Here is a 25,822-nt window from a genome sequence, read left to right as displayed (position 1 = left end):
CCTTCCCGAGAGCCTCATGTCAATATCCATATTTTACTGCGTCATAACATAGTAATTCAATGTTCAAGAATTTTGCACACGGTTTATGTCACATGATTTTTTGCCTTGTATGCCGATATCTATATTATATGAAAACATTTCGTGTGCAAAACTATGTCATCTGAGGACCGACATAGTGTATACTACGTCATATGTCATAATCAATATTTCTGTCTAGCTTAACTTAACAACGACTTAGTTTAAATTACTATAAAATATATTATCGAATGACATCATTCTACATTTTATTTGTACTTTAAAATTCTTAATGTATGTTTACATTTTATAAACACAATGTATGTCGAACAACATATAAACCTCGTTCGAGAACCTCATGTCAAAAACCATCATGACAAAGTAATTAGATTGAACCGGAATTTTGCACACGGTTTATGTCAGGTGATGTTTTGCAAACATCAAAATATTATTATTTTTATACTTTCTGACACGTTGCCATATACATATTTATAAATTAGCTATGTAAAATTATGTCAAAGTCATACTTGATATTAGGAATGATTAAAATATCGATCCTCCACTGAAAAATGTAACAGCCGCTATCTGTTCGTTGATAATATTGGGCATGAGAATAATAGTCTAATATAAAATGGTTGAATCCGTTGAAGATCTGATACTGATACCTAACATAAATTTATACGAGAGTATTTCTAATTAAGTTTAGTGTCAAAAACTCAAATATGACTTTAAAAAAGAATAACTTCGTCACTCGCGTAAATAACTCGCCAATATACATGTATACCAAAAGTTCAAAACCCGAGGGAATTTAGAGAACGGGTTTTTATCAGTTCTTTGTCTTATTTTCGAGTGATGACTTTGAATTAGGCGCAGTTAATCAGTTTAACTAGAAAAAGGACACGCTTTTCTCTTTTGTCTTCCATTTATGTTCTTCTTTCGTGTTTTAATGTCCTCTATGATAACTATCGCATCTGTTTAAGTGTTTGAATGGAAACAAACTGACCATAAATACTATACTATATATATTGTAGATTAATACTTTTTGGTAAGTTTTCATACATATTTATGAATTAGATATGTAAAACTTTGTCACAATGACATTTTTAAGTAAGAAAGATTAACTTCAATCTTACACTAATATAACTGACAAACATTAATATCAAGTACAAGTTGTAATCTCTTTTCGGTATTGACATTAGCCTTGTGGCTAACTGTTTTAATTCAAATTTTCAATAAGCCGATGATTTCAATTGTTGACATCAAATATTTAAGGAATATTTCTAATTTCAGTATCAAAGACTTTAATATGACTGCAAATGCGCATGGTCCTCCCTATTTCTATATGGGTTGATTTTTTTTTGTGATGTTATTTTTTTTTATATAATTGTATAAACTTAATTTCGTGCATTAAACGTGTTCTTGCTTACTATGTTTCAATAACAGAAGTTTATATGTGTAGGTTTGTGCCAATTGGGCATACATTCTTTTTTAATCTGATTATTAGTCTGGTACGCCACAAACATAACAACCAAGATACACCGAACCAATGAACATGAGGGTACCAGTTTAAGCAAACGGTTGAGAATTGAAAAAAAAATTTCGTTGAAGTTCCACATTCATCTTCATGATTTAAACACTCCAAAAGCGTCGCCTTGTATGTGCATGTCTGGTTTTACACTAGTAGTCATCACAACAATACAGTTTGATTGGGATATCAGTACAAACAAATGTATTTATTAATGTTACTTAACTATGCTTTAACAGACTAGGGTATGACAATTTTTTAAGTACCCATAACATATTTTCAATTGATGAATACCTGTATTTCACAGGTGATGAAAAGACTAAAATAACAAATCCTCTTTCTATGTATCACTCGAGTGTAGTTTCTGTCACTAACTACTATGTGTCATCAGAAATGGCGTCCCTCAAACATTTAATTAAGATGTTCCGAATGAAGACAACTTACAATATTTCATTAAATTATTCAGTTGCAACACGCAGCTTCCATTGAGACCTAAAAAGAGGATCAGTGAGACATCTGTTTCCCAAGGTGCAACATTTACAAATCACAAACACAAACAAACATAAAAGACGGAAAAACTAGAGTAAAAGGAATAATTATACTTTAATGAAGAGGCGATATTTTTTGTGGTGAGACACGTCTGGTCTAGTCATGACAGTAATTAGAACTAATCGCACACCTACACACATTACACACACACCTTGCAACTCCTTGATCCAGAGAACTACTTCGATTGAGGAATGAAAATTCCTTCGTGTGAGTAGTGTAATTTTGATTGATTGATATCAGCTGGACGTCAAGCGGCTAAAATTGTATGATATATTATTCAGCTGAACATTGACATAATACTAGTAATTGAATAGGAGTATGCGTACTTCTGAAAGGTGCGTGCTTGATGTGGCCAACAAATATCAACTTTCAAGTTTTTTGTTTTAATTGGGGTTTAGAGCAATGCTTAACGAAGCCTGGGGATGTTACAATGACCACATGCACCCACGAAGAGTTTACTACTCCTAAATAACATAAGTGCCACATGTGGATAAGGATCTGCTAAACCATCCGGAGCATCTGAGATAACCCCAGGTTATTGGTGGTGTTAATGTTGCGTAGTCTTTCGTTTTTTGTGGTGTGTTTTGTGTACTATTATTTGTCTGTTTTTCCTCTTTTTTTAGCCATGGCCGGGAGAAAGGCAGATAGGCCATTCACAATTTGTTTTACATTCGTTTTCTCTTTTAATTAAATAAAATTCATAAAAATCCTTTCAAATGTAGAGTTCATAAGATAAAAATATTCCCTGTGCCTGTGGAACACCCCCTTTTTTGGTGCTCTCTATTTTCAACGCGAAACGTGATTTTTACCACGTGGAGCTTACATCAGAATAGATACCGAATATGGAAAGCGAAACTACATTTCAAAACAAATCCGAAGGCAAAAATAAGAAAAAGAAGGTTATTTACATGAAATATTTGCCACTGCCCCTTTTTTGTTCTATGAATTCTTACCCTGAATTTTTCTACCTGTAACTTGTTTTAAATTTAATTTTAATCTATTTGTTGGCTGTTATCTCTGGTATCTTTCGTCCTTTTCTATGAGAATTAATCGAAGCAGTTCGACTTTTTGACGACAAACTGATACAGCTCCGGTGTCTACTCGTTGCTGTACCATGGCCATGGCTGCATGCATTATGTACCCTAATCAATTGGTTTGATGGACGAGTTTAAATGAAATGTTTAGATTTAATGTGTATAGCAAGTAGATGAAATCGTTTCTTTCTATGTCTTGAGAACTTTCCTGTGTTGTTCTCATCAGTTATGTGATTACTACAAATGTCGTTTGCATGTATGGGATTACCAGATTCCTGTACTGAAAAACAAAAACTTTTAAAACGACAATCATTTATTAAATTGAATTGACATTTATGGACTAAAAACATTTTAAATACAAAATAAATAATTTCAATAAATAAGATTTATAAAAAATGTGTATTTGATACTAGTGAATATAACGAATTACTTATGCATGATAGGAATGACTAGAATAAGAATGAAAACATTATGCACGTTAACGTTGTTGTTATCTTTGTTTCAATTGCAGGAGCACCCAGGTTTACAGTTGCAGTTTGTCGGACCAGTGCAATCGCATCCACACACACAGGTACCTAAAAAAATGATATATATCAATATGAATATAGACATCCAACATGATATCTCCAAAAGTATTCATATTTTTTTAAAAGAAGAATTATGTTTGTGCAAATTTCACATTAAACTCCTATGAAAAAGTAATTTGGTCCACATACCTTATATATATATAAATATCGCACGAACTTATTTAACGCAATCATTTTATTGGTGTACCACGGCGAATCATGCTGTTTATTGTGCTGTGCAAAAATCAGGCCGTTAGTTTTCTAGTCTGAATTTATTTTTCTATTGTGATTTCAAGGTTTTTTATACCTTAGATGCTATACGGTATTGGTTTTGCTCATTGTTAACCTAGCCTCCGTGTCATTTGTTGGCTGTAGGAGTTTTATGTAATTGGTCATACGGCATCACGTTATGTTGATAAGTAGGTCAAAACTGTTAAATTCTAACACGATACTTCTATGCACAAACTATAGAAGACAAATCTTCTTCCGATGCTTTTGCTGAATGTGTTGCTGTACAATCGCATCAAATTTTAAGTTCGTGTATAAGGACAGTTTTAAGAACTTAGTACATAATAAAATCTTTAACACCGATACTTCATCTTTTGTTGGAGTCATTGTATATTTTATACAAATAAATGAACATATGTATTGATTTGAATTAAGAAAAAAAGAGGCTAAATTAATTTGAGAAAAACATACAGCAAGTTATTTCTTAATATTTCCTTCTGAAACGATTTTTAGTTAAGGAAATTCAAAATAGACTTTTTTCAATAACAAAACAACCCCACCCCCAGGCGCGGATCCAGGGGTTGCCCCCCCCCCCCATTTTTTTTGAACGATCAATGCATTTAAATGGGGATATGTAATTGGAACCCTCCCCCTCCCCTTTGTCCTTAGTTAAAACCCCCCTTTTTGAAATAGCTGGATCCGCCCCTGACCACCCCACGCCCATATTTCAAACCTTTCCAACACTTTTTCCTTAATCAGGACATTTGCAAAAGTAATGAAATATATTTTGTATCAGGACGATTTCGAAACAATATCATAGGTACAAAAAATGCAAACAAATCAAAATTATAATACGGCCAAATACTGTATCCATTGTAACACACACGTATCACGACGTACGACATCTTCTTATTTAATTTTCATGTTAAAATTCAATTTTATGTAAATAAAATGGCTATCTACATTTACCATGTTTACAAAAAAGTTGTAAATAGGAACAAACCTGGACATCTGCAAACAACTGCACATCCGGAACATCCGCATCCACTTGCACATTTACAGGCGTCTCCACATCGACAACATTTCTCGCTGCATCCGGTTCCACAGATACACACGTTTGCTACACATAAAAAAAAATAACAATGTAAGTGATTTCAGGGACTCACAATCATTCTTTAAACTTTCACTTAAATTACATAAATGGCAAACATTCGATTATCTTTAGCATCATACCCGTAGCCAGGGGGAAGACCCCCCTTGAAAACAAATAAGCACTGTTAAAGTCAATGTTCTGTTCGAATTGTGACTGTTAAAGTCGAGTTTATGAGTCCATCGACGCCCCCCCCCCCCCCCCTTTGGAAATTCCTGGCTACGGGCCTGAGCAGTACCTTGATATTCAAGATAACGATAATTGCACGCAAATAATTAAAGAAAATCCAGGTAAGTTGAACGATCATTTGATTTTCGGAAGGAGCCAAGTACTTTTGAAAATGAATATTCTACCCTGGTAAGACAATGGGAAACAGTCCTTAATAACCATTCTGGCCTCCCCATGAATAATGAAAAGTTTCGATTATGTTTATCAGTAACTAATAAGTGAGGAAGGCGAAACAGAGGACAAAATCAATAAAAAAAAAAGTGAACTTCTAATGGATAATACTCACATTTCATACTAATAACAAAAAATTTCTTAATCCTGGATTATCAATATCCCCTCTACCCGGCAGTAATTAAAGCACCAATTTTGAATAAATGTTTGATTTATCAATAATAACCTAAATTATATGGTTAACCTTTTGTTAAACACCAGATACATATAGTATCTGTTTTCAATAATCACCAAATATTATATGTCATGTAAAATTTCTATAAAATATTGTAAACTATTATGTAATCTACTTACTTGCAATGCAGTTACAAGGTCCAGCCATTTTATTCGTAGAAGTTGTTCTGCTTATAAATGATATAAAATAGAATGGTTGTATTCTAGTAGTATTCCCATTTTATATAACAATCTGTGAAAATTTCGTGTGCAAAACTATTTTATTTGAGGTTCAACATAGTGCATATTATGTCGTATGTCATTATCATCATTTTTAGTTTAGCTTTACTTAACAGAGACTAGGCTTAAATTAGTGAAAAAACATATGATCGACTAACATCATTCTATATTTTATTTGTACTTTTTTTCTTAATGCATATTTACATTTAATAACCACAATGTATGTTGAACAACATATAAACCCTTCCCGAGAGACTCATGTCAATATTCATATTTTACTACGTCATAACATAGTAATTACATTGATCCAGAATTTTGCACACGGTTTATGTCACGTGATGTTTTGCCTTGTATGTCGATATCTATATTATATGAATACATTTCGTGTGCAAAACTATGTCATCTGAAGGCCGACATAGTGTATACTACGTCATATGTCATAATCAATATTTATGTCTAGCTGAACTTAACAACGACTTAGTTTAAATAACTATAAAAAAAAATATCGAATTACATCATTCTACATTTTATTTGTACTTAATTCTTAATGTATGTTTACATTTTATAAACACAATGTATGTCGAACAACATATAAACCCTTCTCGAGAGCCTCATGTCAAAATCCATATGTTACTGTGTCATGACATAGTACTTAGATTGAACCGGAATTTTGCACACGGTTTATGTAAGGTGCTGTATTGCAAACATCAAAATATTATTATTTTTATACTTTCTGGCACAATGCCATATACATATTTAAGAATTAGTTATGTTAAATTATGTCAAAGTGATATTTGATAATAGGAATTATTAAAATATCGATCCTACACTGAAATTTGTACGAGCCGCTATCTGTTTGTTAATAATATTGGCCATGAGAATAATAGTTGAATTTAAAATGGTTGAATCAGTTGAAGATCTGATACTGATACCTAACATAAATTTATACGGGAGTTTTTCTAATAAAGCTAAGTATCAAAAACCTAAATATGACTTTTAAAAAAAAATTAACTTCGTCACTCGCGTAAATAACTCGCCAATATACATGTATACCAAAAGTTCAAACCCTAAGGGAATTTAGACAACGGGGTTTTATCAGTTAATCAGTTTAACTACAAAATAGACACGCTTTTCTCTTTTGTCTCCCATTTCTGTTCTTCTTTTGTGTTTTAATGTCCTCTATAATATCTATCGCATCCCTTTAAGTGTTTGAATGGAAACAAACGGACCACAAATACTATACTATATATATTGTAGATTAATAATTTTGGTAAGTTTTGATACATATTTAAGAATGATATATGTAAAATTATGTCACAATGACATTTCATAGTAAGAAAGATTAATTTTAATCTTACACTAATATAACTGACAAACATTAATATCAAGTACAAGTCGTTATTGACATTAGCCTTGTGGCTAACTGTTTTAATTCAAATGTTTCAATAAGCCGATTATTTCAAATGTTGACACAACAAAATAAAGGAATATTTCTAAATTCAGTATAAAAGACTTCAATTTGACTGCACATGCGCATGGTCCTGCCTATTTTTATATGTGTGAACTTTTTTATGAGCTGTTTTTTTTTTTTTTTTTATAATTGTATAAACTTAATTTCGTGCATTAAACGTGTTCTTGCTTACTATGTTTCAATAACATTAGTCTATATGTGTCGGTTTGTGCTAATTGGGCATACATTCTTTTTTATCTGATTATTAGTCTGGTACGCCGCAAACATTACAACCAAGCTACACCGAACCAATGAACATGAGGGGACAAGTTAAAGCAGACAGTTGAAAATTGAAAAAAAAATCGTTGTAGTTTCACATATTCTTCACGATTTTAAACACTCCACAAGCGTCGTCTTATATGTACATGTCTGGTTATCAATCGTAGTCATCACTACAACACAGTTTGATTGGGGTACTAATACAAACAAATGTATTTATTAATGTTACTTAAATATGCCATAACAGACAAGCAATTCTCTGTAACCACCAAAGAAATTCTAATAGGGTCTGGCACACATGGTCTCAGATTTTGATGAAACTTATATGTAATAGTCAGTACCTTACATAAAGGCAATAACAGGCAACAAATTGTTCCGGAATATTCCGGTTGCCATGGAAACCACACAAAAAAAGGTTATATTTTAACTCTAAAAAAGTGAAAAAACGACATTTTGCACTGTTTAGTACTTTTTTCATGTATAACATATCCTTTTTTTCTGAATAATATAATACAAATGACCTTTAAGCTGTTTAAAATTCACATATGATTTACATTTACCTTTATCAATTATTCTGCTACCAGCTAGTAAAGATATGGTCAAATGGCAAATTTGGATTTCAGTGAAAAATGCGTAAATACATGATATTCAAGTGTATTTTTTTCGTAAATGCAGCGTCTCCCAGTTAAATGTGAGGTATATTTAGAAAGAACAGATAAAGGCCTTTCAAATTATAAAAAAAAATCAATGGGCAAATAATTGTAAAAAATATTTTTAATGAATGAAAAACACAAGATTTTGAAAATTCCGTAAATTATATTTTTCTACAAGTCAATAATAATCATAGTAATTTACATATTTACTCTATACAAACAAGGCATTAAATTCCTTACAATATAACAAAATCAATCAGTACATTTTTTCAGTCCTAAGAAATATTTTTGCTTAATGAAATTTAATAAAAATGGTTGCTATGGTAACCAAATTTCCAAAATTTTACAATTTTTTTTTCAAATTTAGTATGTTTTTTTCTTCATTTTTTAAGATTTATATTTGTAATTGACTACAGAGAGAAGGAAGAACTGATTGTGCATATTAGTTTTTAACTGATACAGATAAACATAGTTTGCTATTTATAAAGCAATTTGAGTAAATGCTTGTCCATCATAAAAATAATTAAATCGAGTAAAACACCTTCTCAGTACATTCAAATTTCATTATATTAAACTCATATTGGTTCAATCATGTGCATATAGTTTAGGAGATAACTGTATTTGTATTTTAACCTATACATACATAAAAAGTAGGTACATTTATTACTGTCGTAAATTGAGTTGACTTAGTGATATGTAGCAGAGCTAGTTAAAACAGATATATGCAACAGAAAATCTAGATTTATGTTCACAAATGTTAAAATACAATACAGTTTTATCCATTCTAATGCAATAGACAATAAAAATATTGTTTCTGTTTTTTATTTTGAAATAAAGATGCATAAACTAAAAATTCCAGCAAATGTTGCTTACTTCTGTAGCAACATCATGACGTCATATGAATACTTTGAGTTCAAAGGCTAATATCTTTTGTTTTGGGGCTTCGTTAACGCTTCACATTTGAATATAAGCTGATGAAAAAGTAGTTTAAGGTATGCAGGGTTTTTTTTCTAATTTTTTGGGGTAAATATGATGTGGTTAAATCCAAAACATGTATGACTGTTTCTTGCATCATTTCAAGAAGAGCCTTAGTTATGGTAGTTAGATTGTGGAATTTACACAGAGTGGTAACCAATAAAATTCAATGATACAAACAAATTGTATCAGAATATTCCTTTTCCAAGTTTGAAGAGTTATCAATAGAAAAAGTACATAGCTTTATAAAAATGGTAAATCTGTTCACTTAAAACTAATCGGCTAACTATGCCAACATGTCTGCATTTTACAGAAAAACATAAAATCAACAAGATATCAAAGACATTGTACAGGGATTACAAAACTTTCAAGAGACTTAGCAATTCTCAAAAATAAGTTAAAACTGCTATGGTTACAGAAATATCACCTAATCAAGTCTGAACATATTGACCAAAAGAAGATGTAACGGTATGCAAATGAAAAGTTCATACATTCAAATGTGTAACAAATAAAATATCAAAAATATACATCTCCATGATGCGTTTCACAAATTTCATAAAAACTTGTAGCATTGTGTTTGAGAAAACATATTGTACGGCCATATCTTGTTAGGATCATAGCACATTGCAATATTCATTTTAGTGGTGTTCAAATTCAATCTTCAATTGTCTCAAAAATCTGTGTTTTCCATTGTGCCCTAAGAATTTCAGACTCAGCTGATTTATAGTTATGCTTATCTTTTTTGTCTGTTGTTGTGTCAATCGAGTAAAGAACCCATTTATCTGCTGGTCAGTTAAGAATTCATCTTTCCTAAAGGTATATACACGCCATCTCATACTTTCTGCAGCTGTGTAAGGGTCAATTTAGAGCTAGTTTTTCCCCATATTTAAATAAATATATCAACAATTCTTTCTGTTTGACGCTTTTTTTCACTTTCAATGCTCATCCCATTTTGTTGGCACTGAAGTCTGTAGTACATGCATTTTCTAATAAAACTGCTTGCATATCAGGACAATAATGTACATTATTTGACAGCTTTTGGGCATACATATGTCTGATCTTTAAATGGTCCTCTCTCTAGCTTATATTCACATCTGCCTTGAAGGAGATGTTGATCAAAACTGATCTGGTTCTTGAACTCTCAAATGCAGTCATCCATAAAACAAATGAATGTTTGATTCTGTTGTTTTGGAGCCTGTTCTGTTCCTGAAAATAAATAAGTAAAAATAAAGTCCAGTGAAATACAAATTTACTATATATACATGTACATGATGTAGTTTAGTTCTAATTGGCCCAGTTGCATCAGAAGATTTTTTTTCAAAAAGTTTGTGCCAGATGAAATCAAAATAGGCCAGGTGACTTAAACTAGAGGCTCTAAAGAGCCAGTGTCGCTCATTTTGGACTATGTGAATATAAAACAAAGGATGACGATGGATTCATGACAAAATTGTGTTTCAGTGATGGTGATGTGTTTGAACATTCTTGCTCCTTAGGCTGTCAACTGTCAATTTTGCTCATGTTGACTTATTTTTAGGTCTTACTTTGCTGAACATTATAGCTGTTTATGGTTTATCTCTTTCTATAATAATATTCAAGATAATAAAAAAAAAACGGCAATATTTCCTTAAAATTACCGATTCAAGGGCAGCAACCTAACAATGGGTTGTCAGATTCATTTGAAACATTTCGGGGCAGATAGATCTTGACCTGATAAACAATTTAACCCCATCACATGTTCTCTGAATGCTTTGGCTTGTGAATTATAAGCCCAAAACTGCATTTTACCCCTATGTTTTATTTTTAGCGGTGGCGGCCATCTTGGTTGGATGGCTGTGGCACTGGACACTTTTTTTAAATTAGATACCCCAAATATGGTTGTTGCCAAGTTTTGATTTATTTGGCCCAGTAATTTCAGAGGATAAGATTTTTCTAAAAGATTACTAAGATTTCCTAAAATGGTTAAAAATTGACTATAAATGGCAATAAAGGGCTCAACTGATCATTTCCTTCATTTGACTTATATGTAAATCTTACTTTGCTGAACATTATTGTTGTTTATAGTTTACCTCTATCTATAATAATATTCAAGATAATGACCCAAAACAGCAAAATTTCCTTAAAATTACTAATTCAGGGGCAGCAACCCAACAACGGGTTGTCCAATTCATCTGAAAATTTCAGGGCAGATAGATCTTGACCTGATAAATAATTTTACCCATGTCAGATTTGCTCTAAATGCTTTGGTTTCAGAGATATAAAAACTAAATATTTAAAACTAGATTACCCAATGATTATTGTGGCTATGTTTGGTTTAATTTGACCCAGTAGTTTCAGAGGAGAAGATTTTTGTAAAAGTTAACAGACCACGACGGACTATGAAGATGATTGATACCAAACAGGAAACCTCACTTGTCACTTTGGGCCTGGTGAGCTAAAAAGTCAAGTTTATGAGACATTCTATAAATTGTATGACACTGTTTTCTATACAGTTATACATACCCTTTTTCTTTTAGGCGGTAGTATTTCAGCTTCGGCATCTTTGTATTTGTCCTCAGTAGTGTTCTTCTGAATTAAAAGAAAAGAAAACTTTTTAAGAGTATTTTAAACAAGGTACTAGTAGTACTAATTGAAACTGAAACAGTAATAAATTCTGGAATACACATAATTAAATTGAAAGAAACAACAACTTTAGTCACCTATCTTAGAGGAGTTAGTAATACATGTACATGAATGGGTTATAAGGGTTTGCACATGTCTTAAGTCAGGAATCTGAGATACAGTAGTTGTCATTTGTTTATGTAATATATATGTGTCTCTCATTTCTTGTTTTTTTTTAATATTATTAGACTGTTGGTTTTCCCGTTTGAATGGTTTTACACTAGTCATTTTGGGGCCCTTTATAGCTTGTTGTTTGGTGTGAGCCAAGGCTCCGTGTTGAAGGCCGTACATTGACCTATAATGGTTTACTTTTTTTAAATTTTTATTTGGATGGAGAGTTGTCTCATTAGCACTCATTCCACATCTTCCTATATCTATATAAGGGTTCAGTTGAGGTAATATGTTTTATCATGTTTATACAAAAAAGATATAGAAATTTATCCTGAAATTAAAACCTTGTTTTTTTTATTTTAATAGATTTTAACTAATGCGTTAATAACAAGTGAAACTGTGAGCTACTGCTCACTGATGATACCCCCGTCGCAAGTGGATAATATTAATAGTGTAAAAATATGCAAGTGTTCGGTAAACAGGAAGTTGTCGAGTGATGAATCTGAAAACGCATCACACGGTAAAGCTGACTTATATATATAAATCCTGAAACCAAATTTCAGAAATCCTTGTATTGAAGTTCCTGAGAAAAATGTGAAAAAAAATTTCAACTTGGCTATCATGTGTAAAATCATACAAGTGTTCGGTAAACAGGAAGTTGTCAAGTGATCAATCTGAAAACGCATCACACAGTATAGCTGACTTAGATAAACCCTGAAACCAAATTTAAGAAATCCTTGTATTGTAGTTCCTGAGAAAAATGTGACGAAAATTTTCAACATGGCTATCATGTGTAAAATCATACAAGTGTTCGGTAAACAGGAAGTCGATGAATGATGAATCTGAAAACGCATCACATGGTATGGTTGACATATATAAATGTTGATACCAAATTACAGAAAGGGTGGATATGTAGTTCCTGAGAAAAATGTGACGAAAGTTTCATGGGACGGACTGACTGACAGACTGACGGACTGACGGACAGACAGAGGTAAAACAGTATACCCCCCTTTTTTAAATAATGAAACCAGATTACCAATTCAAAATGCAAATAAAATGTGCTTCAGCCAAGTAAAAGCATGGAATACATGGAATATGAAAACCAAATTGGAAAGTTTAATTTTTTGTTATTTTTGAATTAAAAGACCTTCTTTCTTGTCATAGTTAAACTACCTATGAGTACAGAAGTTTGACATGTAGTTAATAAACTCATTATTGACTATTGAGTATACCGTACATGTGTACAGGGAAAATTATATATACATGTATATTAAAAGACATACCTCCTCAACAAGTTCAATACTTTTAGTTCCAAGTAGTTTTCTCTACACAGTCTACAAAATGCTGTAATATTAAAGAAAAAAGATACACAATTGATCTCATTCTGTGTATAACTATCAGAACAACATGTATTTACTATTTTTACTTGTATGTACATAAAAACATAAATTTTAAAACCTATCTCAAGTAAACATGAGGGAAAGAAGGTCGTCCGCCCTTATAATCATAGTTGTGGCAACATTACAGCTATATTGATGTTTTGTTGCTTAAATGATGCTAAGTGACTAAGGTCAAGTTATGTCTTACCAAATACATACGTATAGTGGTGAGTATTCCCTGAGGAAAGGTTTTTACTCCTTTTTAAATTACATCATGAATTTTTTGTGCACTTATTATGATAACTTTTTCTGTTACAGAAAGCAAAGTTCTATCCTCAGAGGTTATTCCTATATGTACAATATTTATGTACCGAGTAATGAACTTAATATTCCTACATTAAAAGAAAGGAAAGTTAAAATGTGTAACTCATGAACTGTCAATATGCAACATCCATACCTGATCCATTTACCTTCAATAATACCAACATAATTTCCATGATCCCAACAGGAGCCCCCTCTCTTCAGTCAAAGGTGTTGTGTTTTGTGATTATACTACATTTTTTTTCAAACAAATAACACTTTCAAACTGACTATAGAGGGAAACAAATACACAGTTGACCAAACTTCTTTCTGCATAAACTTCAAAATTTAGTGACGGTTAAATTAAGAAAGGGAAGGGAAACGCCGACCAATGTACCAGAAGGTACCAATTCGCCCCATTACATGATAATTCGTCCCTGGAGAAAATTACAACTTTTTTGAAAATGCTTTTCAGGTCTATCAGGATAAGACAATTTCCTTGATTTAACTACATGAGAGATTGAACTTTAATATCATGCATTTACTTTAATCATGTTAATCTACATAAATACATACAAGTCTTCACAATAATTGAACACCCAATTCCTCACTCAAATCATAATTGCTCTTATTGGGCTTATTCTGGCATCATTAATTTTTAGTATATATAATATTTAGAATGAGAAATGAGAAAATTATATGTTTGCTTTATGGACATTGCGGCGCTTTTTGTCATGGATTGAAATAGCACTGCAAAGAAGCCAGAATGATGTCAGTAGAAGCATCAATGTTCTGACACCCTCATCAGTTTGCTGCTTTAAAGTCACAATTTTGCAGCATTCTTGCCGCAACATTTTTTATTTCATAAGGACTTGCATGAAATGATGTGATTATCATGTACAAAACCTTACAAATATGGTAAGGAGACATGAAACAGTATTTATGTTATTTTTTTCTCTCTCAAAAACAAGATTAAAAAACTTCACATTATTTTATGTTAAATAGTTTAAAAAGGGGATATTAACAGTCAGGGGCGTTACTTGAACAAGTTATTTTTTTAAGGTAACTTATATAAGTAATTTCTGTTTCTAAAAATAATAAAATTACTTAATAGAGTTATTTTAATTTTTAGGAGAAACACAGACTAAATGTAGTTTTCATGAATTTTTACACCACTTTATATCATAAAACAACGAATTTATTCGATTTGAGAGGAGTTCACAAATAAAGGGTTGATTTTAAAAATAATGACAGAAATATGACTTGAATTAGTTATTTTATACATTTTTGATAAAAAATTAGTTATTACACATATTTTAGGAACATATGTGATTGATTTTGATTACAAATTATAAATAACTTCAAGTTTTAATTAATTCTCAAGTATATATCTATTTATATCAGTCTATCTTCAAGATTTTGGAGGAAAATGATAATTTAATAGTCCCAAGAGACCAATCTTTGACCAAGAAGCGTCGGTATTAAATATAAATGCGTCAGAAAGTTAATTAGTGTTTCAGAAGAATTAGATTTTACATTTCATGGGGAAAAAAAACAGATGACTGTGAAAATTTGTGAAAGTTAGTAAAATCTGTATTATTGGACACCTATAAAAATATTATTCAGAAAAAGTTACTTATATAAGTTATATTTAAAATAGCCTCGTTTTCAACATTACTTGTATAAGTTATTTTAATTGTTACTTGTTTAAGTAATGCCCCTGATTGATTAAAGAAGTTCACATTTATATGGTACAATGTAGATAAACTGTAAGATTTGTTGTTTTTGTGTTTTCATGGTTTTTTGTGTTTTATTTTTTTATTTTTGGAGGGGTATCTGACAGCTGCATTTGTTTACTTTTTGGTCTTATAAGTGCAATTATGATCACTGTATCTTTTTTACAGAAACAAATCATTAGCTAAATATTGTCTACTTACTTGTCCCAATAGGAATGAACACGTCTGTGTCTCTGTAACAAGTCTTTGAAACATCTTGGGTGCAACATGTCGATCCCCAGCTTTTGTAGCATTTACTGAAGGCACACCACAATTTTTCCATCTATGTTTCTTGTAAGTTGTTTGAATTATAACATTTCTATGAATGTTACAGGTCCTCAGTTGTGGTGTACAATGGAAAGGTATGTCAGATTCAAGTAAAGAAATTTCTGACAAAAAATTATACATGTCTCTTTCAAATGATAGCGGTTTCAAAAATACCTGTCATCACTGCACTTGTCACAATTGCGTAGGAAATCTTTTATGCCACTCATTTTATAAATCGAAGATTACAGATTCTACATTGATGAATAAATACGCTAAACAAGCTAGTTATGGCAAGCAAAGTTTTTTTATACACTGTCTATAGACAGACATAGTTCCATTGTTCAGACAATATTTTCATAATATGAGGACATCATACCAACTTAACAATATATAAAAGTGTAGGCTAACATCACTGTGAAAAAAATCCATTTCCCATTATGCTTGAATATAAAACATGAACAAAATCGTAAAATAACCTTGTTGTCTGCATTTGTTTACATTTCCCTCCTGTTTTTAATGTGTTTCTCTAAAGAGAACTCCGCAAAGGGAGGTAATTTGATTAGGTAAATACAGGACAACTCGACTTTTCATGGTCAATTTATTTTAACACAGTCAATTTGCCCACTGATTTTTTTTCTTTTCTTGTTTAACCTGAATTCATTCTCTCTATTTTTATAATCAACAATATAAGAAATGGCTGCCTTTTTTTACAACACCTGATCAAAATAGGCTCTAAAATCCCCCCTTTTATTGCACTTTTTACCCTATTTAAGCTAAATAGATTTTTTTTAAAGAGAGTTTACTGCTAAAAACAATTTTCATTTGTTTTATTTTAACGGAAAAAAGGTTAAATGTCTGAATATTTATATTATTTTCTTTTTATAGGTCATAATTGATCATAATTTGTAAACACCTCATTTTCCCCCTTTTTTGCCACTTTAAGTCCTGTTACCATGGAAACGGTAAACATAAGAGGCTAAGTGTAGTAATATTTTTTGCTAAGCTCATGTGGCTCTATTGAACTAATAAAGTTTAAAACAAATATATTTTAGTGCGTGCCGAAATATTTTGGTGATTACAGAGAATTGCTCTTAAGTGTTTGAATGGAAACAAACGGACCACAAATACTATACTATATATATTGTAGATTAATAATTTTGGTAAGTTTTGATACATATTTAAGAATGATATATGTAAAATTATGTCACAATGACATTTCATAGTAAGAAAGATTAATTTTAATCTTACACTAATATAACTGACAAACATTAATATCAAGTACAAGTCGTTATTGACATTAGCCTTGTGGCTAACTGTTTTAATTCAAATGTTTCAATAAGCCGATTATTTCAAATGTTGACACAACAAAATAAAGGAATATTTCTAAATTCAGTATAAAAGACTTCAATTTGACTGCACATGCGCATGGTCCTGCCTATTTTTATATGTGTGAACTTTTTTATGAGCTTTTTTTTTTTTTTTTTTTATAATTGTATAAACTTAATTTCGTGCATTAAACGTGTTCTTGCTTACTATGTTTCAATAACATTAGTCTATATGTGTCGGTTTGTGCTAATTGGGCATACATTCTTTTTTTATCTGATTATTAGTCTGGTACGCCGCAAACATTACAACCAAGCTACACCGAACCAATGAACATGAGGGGACAAGTTAAAGCAGACAGTTGAAAATTGAAAAAAAAATCGTTGTAGTTTCACATATTCTTCACAATTTTAAACACTCCACAAGCGTCGTCTTATATGTACATGTCTGGTTATCAATCGTAGTCATCACTACAACACAGTTTGATTGGGGTACTAATACAAACAAATGTATTTATTAATGTTACTTAAATATGCCATAACAGACTAGGGTATACTAATTTTTTAAGTACCCATAACACATTTTTGATTGATGAATACCTGTATATGACAAGGGATGAAAAGGCTAAAATAACAAATCCTCTTTACATGTATCAGTTGAATGTAATGTCTACCTCTTTCTACTATTTGTCTTCATAAATGGCGTTCCTCAAACATGTAATTGAGAAGTTCATAGTGGGAACAACTTGCAATATTTAATTAAATAAATTATTCAGTTGCAACACGATCGAAGCTTTCATTAAAACATCAAAAGAAGATCAGTGAGACATCTGTTTGCCCAGGTGCAACATTTACAAATCAAAAACATTAACGAACATAAAAGACGGGAAAATTAGAGTTAAAGGAACAATTATACTTAATAAAGAGGAAATATTATTTGTTGTAAGACACGACTGATCTAGTCCTGACAGTAATCAGAACTATCCGTACACACACACACACACACACATTGCAATTCCTTGATCCAGAGAACTACTTCGATTGAGGAATGATAATTCTTTCGTATGAGTGATGTAATTTTGATTGATAAATATCAGTCGAACGGCAAACGGCTAATATTGGATGATATGCAACTGGGCATTGACATAATACTAGTAATTGAATAGAAGTATGTGTACTTTTGAATGGTGCGTGCTTGGTGTGACCAACAAAACTCAACTTTCAAGTTTTTTTGTTTGAATTGGGAATCAGATCAATGCTTAATGAAGCCCTGGTTGTAACATTGACCACATACATCCACAAAGAGTTTACTACTACTAAATAACATAAGTGCCACATGTGAATTAGGATCTGTTTAACCATCCGACGCATCTGAGATCACCCCAGGTTATTAGTAGTGTTAATGTTGCTTAGTATTTCTTTTTTGTGGTGTGTTTTGTGTACTATTATTTGTCTGCTTTTCCTTTTTCATTTTTTAGCCATGGCCGGAGAAAGGTAGAAAGACCATTCACAATTTGTTTTACATTCGTTTTTCTCTTTTAAATAAATAAAAATAATAATAACCCTTTCAAATGTAGAGTTCATAAGATAAAAATATTCCCTGTGGAACAACCCTTTTTTGGTGCTCTCTATTTTCAACGTGAAACGTGATTTTTACCACATGGATCTTACATCAGAATAAATACCGAATTTGAAAAGTGAAACTACATTTCAAAACAAAGTCCAAAGTCAAAAATAAGAAAAAGAAGGTTATTTTACATGAAATATTTGTCACTGCCCCTTTTTAGTTCTTTGAATTCTCACCCTAAATTTTTCAACCTGTTACTGGGTTTCAGTTGATTTTTAATCTATGTTCTGGCTGTTATCTCTGGTATCTTTCGTTCCTTTTCTTTTAGAAACAATCGAAACAGGTCGACTTTTTGACGACAATCTGATACAGCTCCGTTGTCTACGCGTTGCTGTACATTTCATGCATTACGTACCCTAATCAATTGGTTCGATGGACGAGTTGAAATGAAATTTTTACATTTTATGTGTATAGCAAGTAGATGAAATTTTTTTCATCTATGTTCGGAGAACTTTCTTGCGTTGTTCTCATCAGTTATGTTACAACTACAATGTCTTTTGCATGTTTGGGATAACCAGATACTACTGTACTGAACAACAAAAGCTTTACAAAAACGACAATCATTTACTAAATTGAATTGACATTTATTGACTAAAAACATTTTAAATACAAAATAAATATTTACAACAAAAAAGATTTATAAAAATTGTGTATTTGATATAAGTGAACATAACGAATTAAAATGTACGTATGAATGATATGAATGACTAGACTAAGAATGAAACGATTATGCACGTTAACGTTGTGGCTGTCTTTGTTTCAATTGCAGGAGCACCCAGATTCACAATTGCAGTCTGTCGGACCAGTGCAATCACATCCACATTCACAGGTACCTAAAATAATACATATATATATATATTATTTATATATCAATATTAATATATAGACGTTTAAAATGAAATTTCCATATTAAGGTGATAATCCTTTTTAATGGAAGAATTATATGTGTGCAAATTGCACATTAAACTGTTATGAAAAAGTTGTTTTGTCCGCATACCGTATATATAAAACTCAATATCGCATGAACTTACTAAACCCAATCATCTCATTTTATTCCTTGCTATATACGATATCGGGTTTTGCTCATTGTCGACGTAGCCTCCATGTCATTTGTTCGCTGTTTGAGTTTTATGCATGTGATCATAGGGTATTTTATTGTGTTGAAAGGTCAGTCAAAACTGCTTTAATCTAACATGGGACTTCTATGAACAAACTTTAGCAAACAAATGTTCTTCGAATCTTTCTGCTAAATGTTTTTATGCGTTTGTATCAAATTTCAATGTCGTGTATAAGGACAGTTTAAAGTCCATAATAAAATTCTTAATCACCAATAGTTTATATTTTTTTCGAACATTGATATTTTTTTTTTGAATAAATGAACATATGTTTTCCTTTTAATTTAGAAATGAAAAAAGAATCTAAACAATGTTAAACGAATACATACAGCAAGTTATTTCTTTAACTTCCCTTCTGAAACGATTTTTTAGTTCCGGAAATTAAGAATATAACCTTTTTTTAAATAACACACCGACCCCACCCCACGACCCCATCTCCAATATTTCAAACACTTTTTCCTTAATCAGGACATTTGCACAAGTAATAAAACCTATTTTGTATCAGGACATTTTCGAAACAATTTCATAGGTACAAACAAATGCAAACAAATAAAAATCATAATACAGTCAAATACTTTATCCATTCGGATTTTTAACACATATGTATACAATTTAAGGCATTAACTGGTTCTGCAAAAGGAAAACACTGAAAATACTATTGTCTTTGTAAAATATCAACATGATAAATTATAAGTTGTTATATATGTACAATTATAGGTACATTAATTCGACATCATATCTATCCGTTTTGTTGATTTTAAGAAATTGACCACGGTCGTGCCGTTTAGAGATTGTTTATGGCGTCTCAACACTGAATCATTTCCATGTGTACTTATTGATACTTTAATCTAGAAGAACAAGACCTCGCACATCTTCTTATTATATTGTATGTAAAAAATCAAATTATGTAAATAAAATGAAAATCTACTTAAAAGTTGTAAATATAAACAAACCTGAACATCTGCAAACGACTGTACATCCGGAACATGCGCATCCATTAAGTCCTGCACATTTGCAGAGGTCTCCACATCGACAACATTTCTTGCTGCATCCGGTACCACAGATACACACGTTTGCTACACATAAAGTAAAACAACAATATAAGTGATTTTTAGGGACTCACAATTATTCTTTAAATTTTCACTTAAATTACATAAATGGCAAACTTTGGATTATCTTTAGCAGTACCTTGATATTCAAGATTATAATAATTGCATGAAAAAAATCAACAAAACCCAAGAAAGTTTAATGAATATCTGATTTTCGGATAGAGCCAGCGATGAGCATTTTGAAAATAAATATTCTACCCTGGTAAGACAATGGGAAACACTTAGTGTGGATAGCAACATATTAAATAGATATTCAGTCCTTAGTAACCCGTCTGCCCTACCCATGGATAATGAAATGTTGTCCTTTACACTTATCAGTAACTAATAAGTAAGGCGGGCATGTAACAGGGGAGGGAACGCAGGACAAAATAAATAGAAGAGTGTACAACTTATGCATAATACTTTAATATCTTACAATTCATATTGATAACAATTCATTCTCTATCCTGGATTACAAAAATAACACATCTATCAATATCTCTACTGGTAGGTATTATAGCACCAATTTTGATTAAAGTCTTTAATTTTTCAATTATCCAAAATTTACTGTTTAACATTTTGTTAGAAACAAGATACATAGCATCTATTTGTTTTAATTATTACCAAATATTATATGTTAGGTAAAATTTCTATAAAATAGTTTATATATGTAAAGTACTTACTTGCAATGCAGTTACAAGGTCCAGCCATTTTATTCGTCGAGGTTTGTCTGTTGAATGATATAAAATAGAATTGTTGTATTCTGGTAGTATGTCCATTTTTATATAACAATCTGAGAAGATTTCGTGTGCAAAACTATGTCATCTGAGGTTTAACATAGAAAATTTCGTGTGCAAAACTATGTCATCTGAGGTTCAACATAGTGCATACTATGTCGTATGTCATTATCATCATTTTTAGTCTAGCTTAACTTAACAGAGACTAGGCTTAAATTAGTGAAAAACATATGATCGACTAACATCATTCTATAATTTATTTGTACTTTTTTCCCTAAGGCATATTTACATTTAATAACTACAATGTATGTTGAACAACATATAAATCCTTCCCGAGAGCCTCATGTCCATATTTATATCTTACTGCGTCAGAACATAGTAATAACATTGGTCAAGAGTTTTGCACACGGTGTATGTCACGTGATGTTTTGCCTCTATGCCGATATCTATATTATATTAAAACATTTCGTGTGCAAAACTATGCCATCTGAGGGCCGACATAGTGTATACTACGTCATATGTCATAATCAATATTTCTGTCTAGCTTAACTTAACAACGACTTAGTTTAAATTACTATAAAAAATATAATCTCATCGAATCACATCATTCTACATTTTATGTGTACTCAATTCTTAATGTATATTTACGTTTTATAAACAAGATGTACGTCGAACAACATATAAACCCTTCTCGAGAGCCTCATGTTAAAATCTATATATTTCTGCGTCATGACATAGTAATTAGATTGAACCGGAATTTTGCACACGGTTTATGTCAGGTGATGATTTGTAAACATCATAATATTATTATTTTTATATGTTCTGGCACGTTGCCGTATAAATGTTTATGATTTGCTATGTTAAATTATATCAAATGATATTTGATGATTAACTCGAATAATTCAAGCCCTTACCGTCTCCGATTCTCTCCACCTTTCGAGGGCTTGAATTCTTCATGATCATTGGACGCGTCAGCAGCCCTGTCGCTGAGAGGGCCCAATCAGATCGCAGGTCATTATAATTATGCATGATTTTGCGCAGAACTCACTTCCGTAGTTTCCGGTTGTTGAATTCAAAACAAAAACATGGACATCGTTGAAGCCCCACAAGATTTAGAAGCTAAATATGACTTTATATTTAAAGAAAAACAAAAGCTCGCTATTACATCCATATTTAACTGTCAGGATACCTTCGTTGTTCTGCCAACTGGTTACGGCAAGTCCAAAATTTACTCACATTTGCCAGAATTGTACGAACTTGTAACCCACGCCAAAGGGACAGTGCTTGTTATATCACCTATCCAAGCCCTAATGATTGACCAGGTTACCAAACTTGAAAACAATGGTGTTAGTGCTACATTCCTTGGGGAAAAGCAAACAGACAAAAGTTTTCCGGCACGAATTATCGAGGGTGAATTCTCCATTGTGTTTTCCTCTCCTGAAGCAGTATTGAATAAAGGTCCATGGCGGAGATGTATTACACAGGGTGTTTTCCACGACAATTTGAAGGCAGTTGTTATAGATGAGGCTCACTGTATAACACAATGGTAATTTTTACGATATAATTTATATAATGTGTATTTATCTATTATTTTTTTTATGAACAGTTAAAGGTTAACTGATTAAATTTATACATGTTATATGAAGGCAACAATTTTGTATGTCACAAAATGAAAAAGGAGATGTGGGTATGGTATGTTGGCCAACGAGACAACTATAGCTATCCACAAAAGTTCAGATGATATGGATATTAGATGTTTAAAAGACAGCTTCATCTGAACAATTCAGTTGAGACAACAACTAAACTTTAACATAACAATTATGAAAAACAAATATCATATGACAGACATGGACATGTCCACACCGACTGCTGGAGGGACATTTATGTCCATGTTTTAATTTATTAAAACATTGGCTTTCAATGTAACGGTCATTTATACGGTATGAAGTCACTGTTTGGCATGTAACGTCATTAATGTTGAGTGGTACAATGTAGTATTTTCTGGCATATGAAATGCAACCCTGAAAAACACCTGGCAGCAAAAGGGTTAACAGATTTATTTTTTGGTTTTAAAACTATAAAATTTCATTGAAAAACAAATGATTAAAATGCTTCCCAATAGATTGGGTTGCCTCAAAATGGAAAGAAGGAGTTGTGTGTATGCTTCATTTAATGCATTAAGAAGATTGTCAGTTTATTTCTGTACATTATATATTTCTTTTTTGCTATTTCAGGGGTGGTGAATTTCGCAAGGAGTATAGTCATCTTGGAGAACTTCGATCTGTTGTTCCAAAAAAAACTACTTTTGTGACTTTAACAGCAACTGCAACAAGATCAATAAAGAAAGACATTATGAAAACTCTTGATATGGACATGAAAAAAACGTGCATTATTTCCGTGATACCAGAAAGACCAAATTTATCATATTATGTGCAAAAAAGTAGTAAGAATTTGGCAGATTTAGACTGGTTGATTAACGACCTACTTAAATTTGAAAAATCAACCAAAAAGACAATCATATATTGCAGAAATATTGTATCTTGTTCCAATTTGTATGAGTATTTCAGAATTTCATTACATGACAGAAGTGTATCTCTAGATAATAGATTGATAGGAATGTTTCACCGTTCGACTGCTGATATCAATAAAAGTCATGTGTTGGATGAGTTTCAGAAACTTGACAGTTCTCTGCGTGTTGTTTTTGCTACCATTGCGTTTGGAATGGGTATAGACATTCCTGACATTAAGCGTGTCATTCACTGGGGAGGGCCACGAGGTCTAGAGCAATTCTCACAAGAAAGTGGCAGGGCAGGCAGAGATGGTTGCTCAGCCGTTTCAATTATCTACTTCAGTGGATATGACTTGGCTAAGGGAAACTGTTCAGAAGAAGTGCGAGAATTTTTTAAGACTGAAGACTGTTTAAGGAATACTTTGTGTGCGTACTTTCAATTAGATACTAGTGGTTATAGTGTTATAAAGCCTGATCCTCCTTGTACATGCTGTAGTAACTGCAAATTAAAGTGTGTCTGTGGATTCTGTAGTGAAAGCCAATTTCTAGGTAGGGAATTAAATAACTCATCGGTTCTTGATGAAGACTTTAACACTGGTATTAAAAGAGATCTTTCTCTTGAACAACGACGATTACTTCGTGAAAACTTATTAGACTACAAAGAATGTCTTATTGAGGAAGAAAGTGAACTTTCATGTGAGTTAGAGGACTTTGCTTTAGACCACATTGTAAAAAATGCACCATATTTGTTATGTGAAGATGATGTGATATCTCTAGGACTTGTTAGCCCTGAGCTTGCTGCAGATATTTTAACACTTATTGAAGAAGTCTAAGTACATACAGTGATGTAGGGTCATACAATATGTACAATGTATTTTCAAAAGTTCTAAATTTTTTGTGTCCAAATATTGCATGAATTTTGTTTTTGAAATGCAACATACAATATTTACAATGTATTTTCATAAACTCAACCAAGTTCAGTTTTTTTTTATCGTGTAAACCTACAGGTCTATGGATGTTCAATTTTAAATGCTCAGATAAAGATACGTACAACTGTTTGCATGGTATGTGTGGGATTTCATAAACTCATCCAAGTTCTATTTTTTTTATCGTGTAATCTACATGTCTGTAGATGTTCAATTTTTAATGCTCAGATAAAGATACGTACAACTGTATGCATGGTATGTGTGGGATTTCTGACAATACTGAGTTGATAAGTATTTTTTTGAGTACAATGTAACATAAATATTTCTCATACATAACATATCCACAATGTCATGATTGTCTTGTGTACTTTTAAAATAAATAGAAATATTATAGTTATTTATTTGCACTGACTTTTCATTGCCAAAATTTGTTGTGTGCTTGTTTGTTTGATGGGTACAAGGTGTACAATAGTAAACATTAATTCAAGAATATAAAATGATATAAAAAAGAAGATGTGGTATGATTGCCAATGAGACAACTATCCACAAAAGACAAAAATGACACAGACATTAACAACGGTCACCGTACAGCCTTCAACAATGAGCAAAGCCCATACCGCATAGTCAGCTATAAAAGGCCCAGATAAGACAATGTAAAACAATTCATTAACGAAAAACAAATATGTAACACATAAACAAACGACAACCACTGAATAACAGGCTCATGACTTG

General features: G+C 31.7%; 2 protein-coding genes across 2 annotated transcripts; one reads left to right on the top strand and one right to left on the bottom strand.

Moving 5' to 3' along the window:
- Positions 1 to 19,474: 19,474 nt before the first annotated feature.
- On the bottom strand, positions 19,475 to 21,629 carry LOC134708509 (metallothionein 20-I isoforms A and B-like). Its single transcript, XM_063569120.1, has 3 exons — positions 21,602 to 21,629; positions 20,784 to 20,906; positions 19,475 to 19,548 (listed from the first exon to the last, which is right to left on the bottom strand). Exons 1-3 carry the CDS (start codon positions 21,627 to 21,629, stop codon positions 19,475 to 19,477), a joined length of 225 nt encoding a protein of 74 aa, XP_063425190.1.
- Positions 21,630 to 22,549: 920 nt separating this feature from the next.
- LOC134727021 (ATP-dependent DNA helicase RecQ-like) lies at positions 22,550 to 25,429 on the top strand. The gene is made up of 2 exons (XM_063591410.1): positions 22,550 to 23,201; positions 23,890 to 25,429. The coding sequence occupies exons 1-2, from the start codon at positions 22,741 to 22,743 to the stop codon at positions 24,995 to 24,997; spliced, it is 1,569 nt and encodes a 522-aa protein (XP_063447480.1). The 5' UTR covers positions 22,550 to 22,740; the 3' UTR covers positions 24,998 to 25,429.
- The last annotated feature ends 393 nt before the right edge of the window (positions 25,430 to 25,822 follow it).

This window comes from Mytilus trossulus, chromosome 1, assembly GCF_036588685.1.
Source record: "Mytilus trossulus isolate FHL-02 chromosome 1, PNRI_Mtr1.1.1.hap1, whole genome shotgun sequence".
NCBI classification, from domain to species: Eukaryota; Metazoa; Mollusca; class Bivalvia; order Mytilida; family Mytilidae; genus Mytilus; species Mytilus trossulus.
Note: the sequence above shows the minus strand (reverse complement) of the source record. Positions and strands in the feature narration are given on the sequence as shown.

Excerpts from the sequence above, each read along its gene's own strand:
- LOC134708509 (XM_063569120.1), bottom strand. The coding sequence starts at position 21,629 with ATGGCTGGACCTTGTAACTGCATTGCAA. Across the intron at positions 20,907-21,601 it reads ACCTTGTAACTGCATTGCAA|CAAACGTGTGTATCTGTGGT; the intron begins GTAAGTACTTTA and ends CTTTATGTGTAG. Across the intron at positions 19,549-20,783 it reads AGTCGTTTGCAGATGTTCAG|GTACCTGTGAATGTGGATGT; the intron begins GTTTGTTTATAT and ends GTATTATTTTAG.
- LOC134727021 (XM_063591410.1), top strand. The coding sequence starts at position 22,741 with ATGGACATCGTTGAAGCCCCACAAGATTTAGAAGCTAAATATGACTTT. Across the intron at positions 23,202-23,889 it reads GCTCACTGTATAACACAATG|GGGTGGTGAATTTCGCAAGG; the intron begins GTAATTTTTACG and ends TTGCTATTTCAG.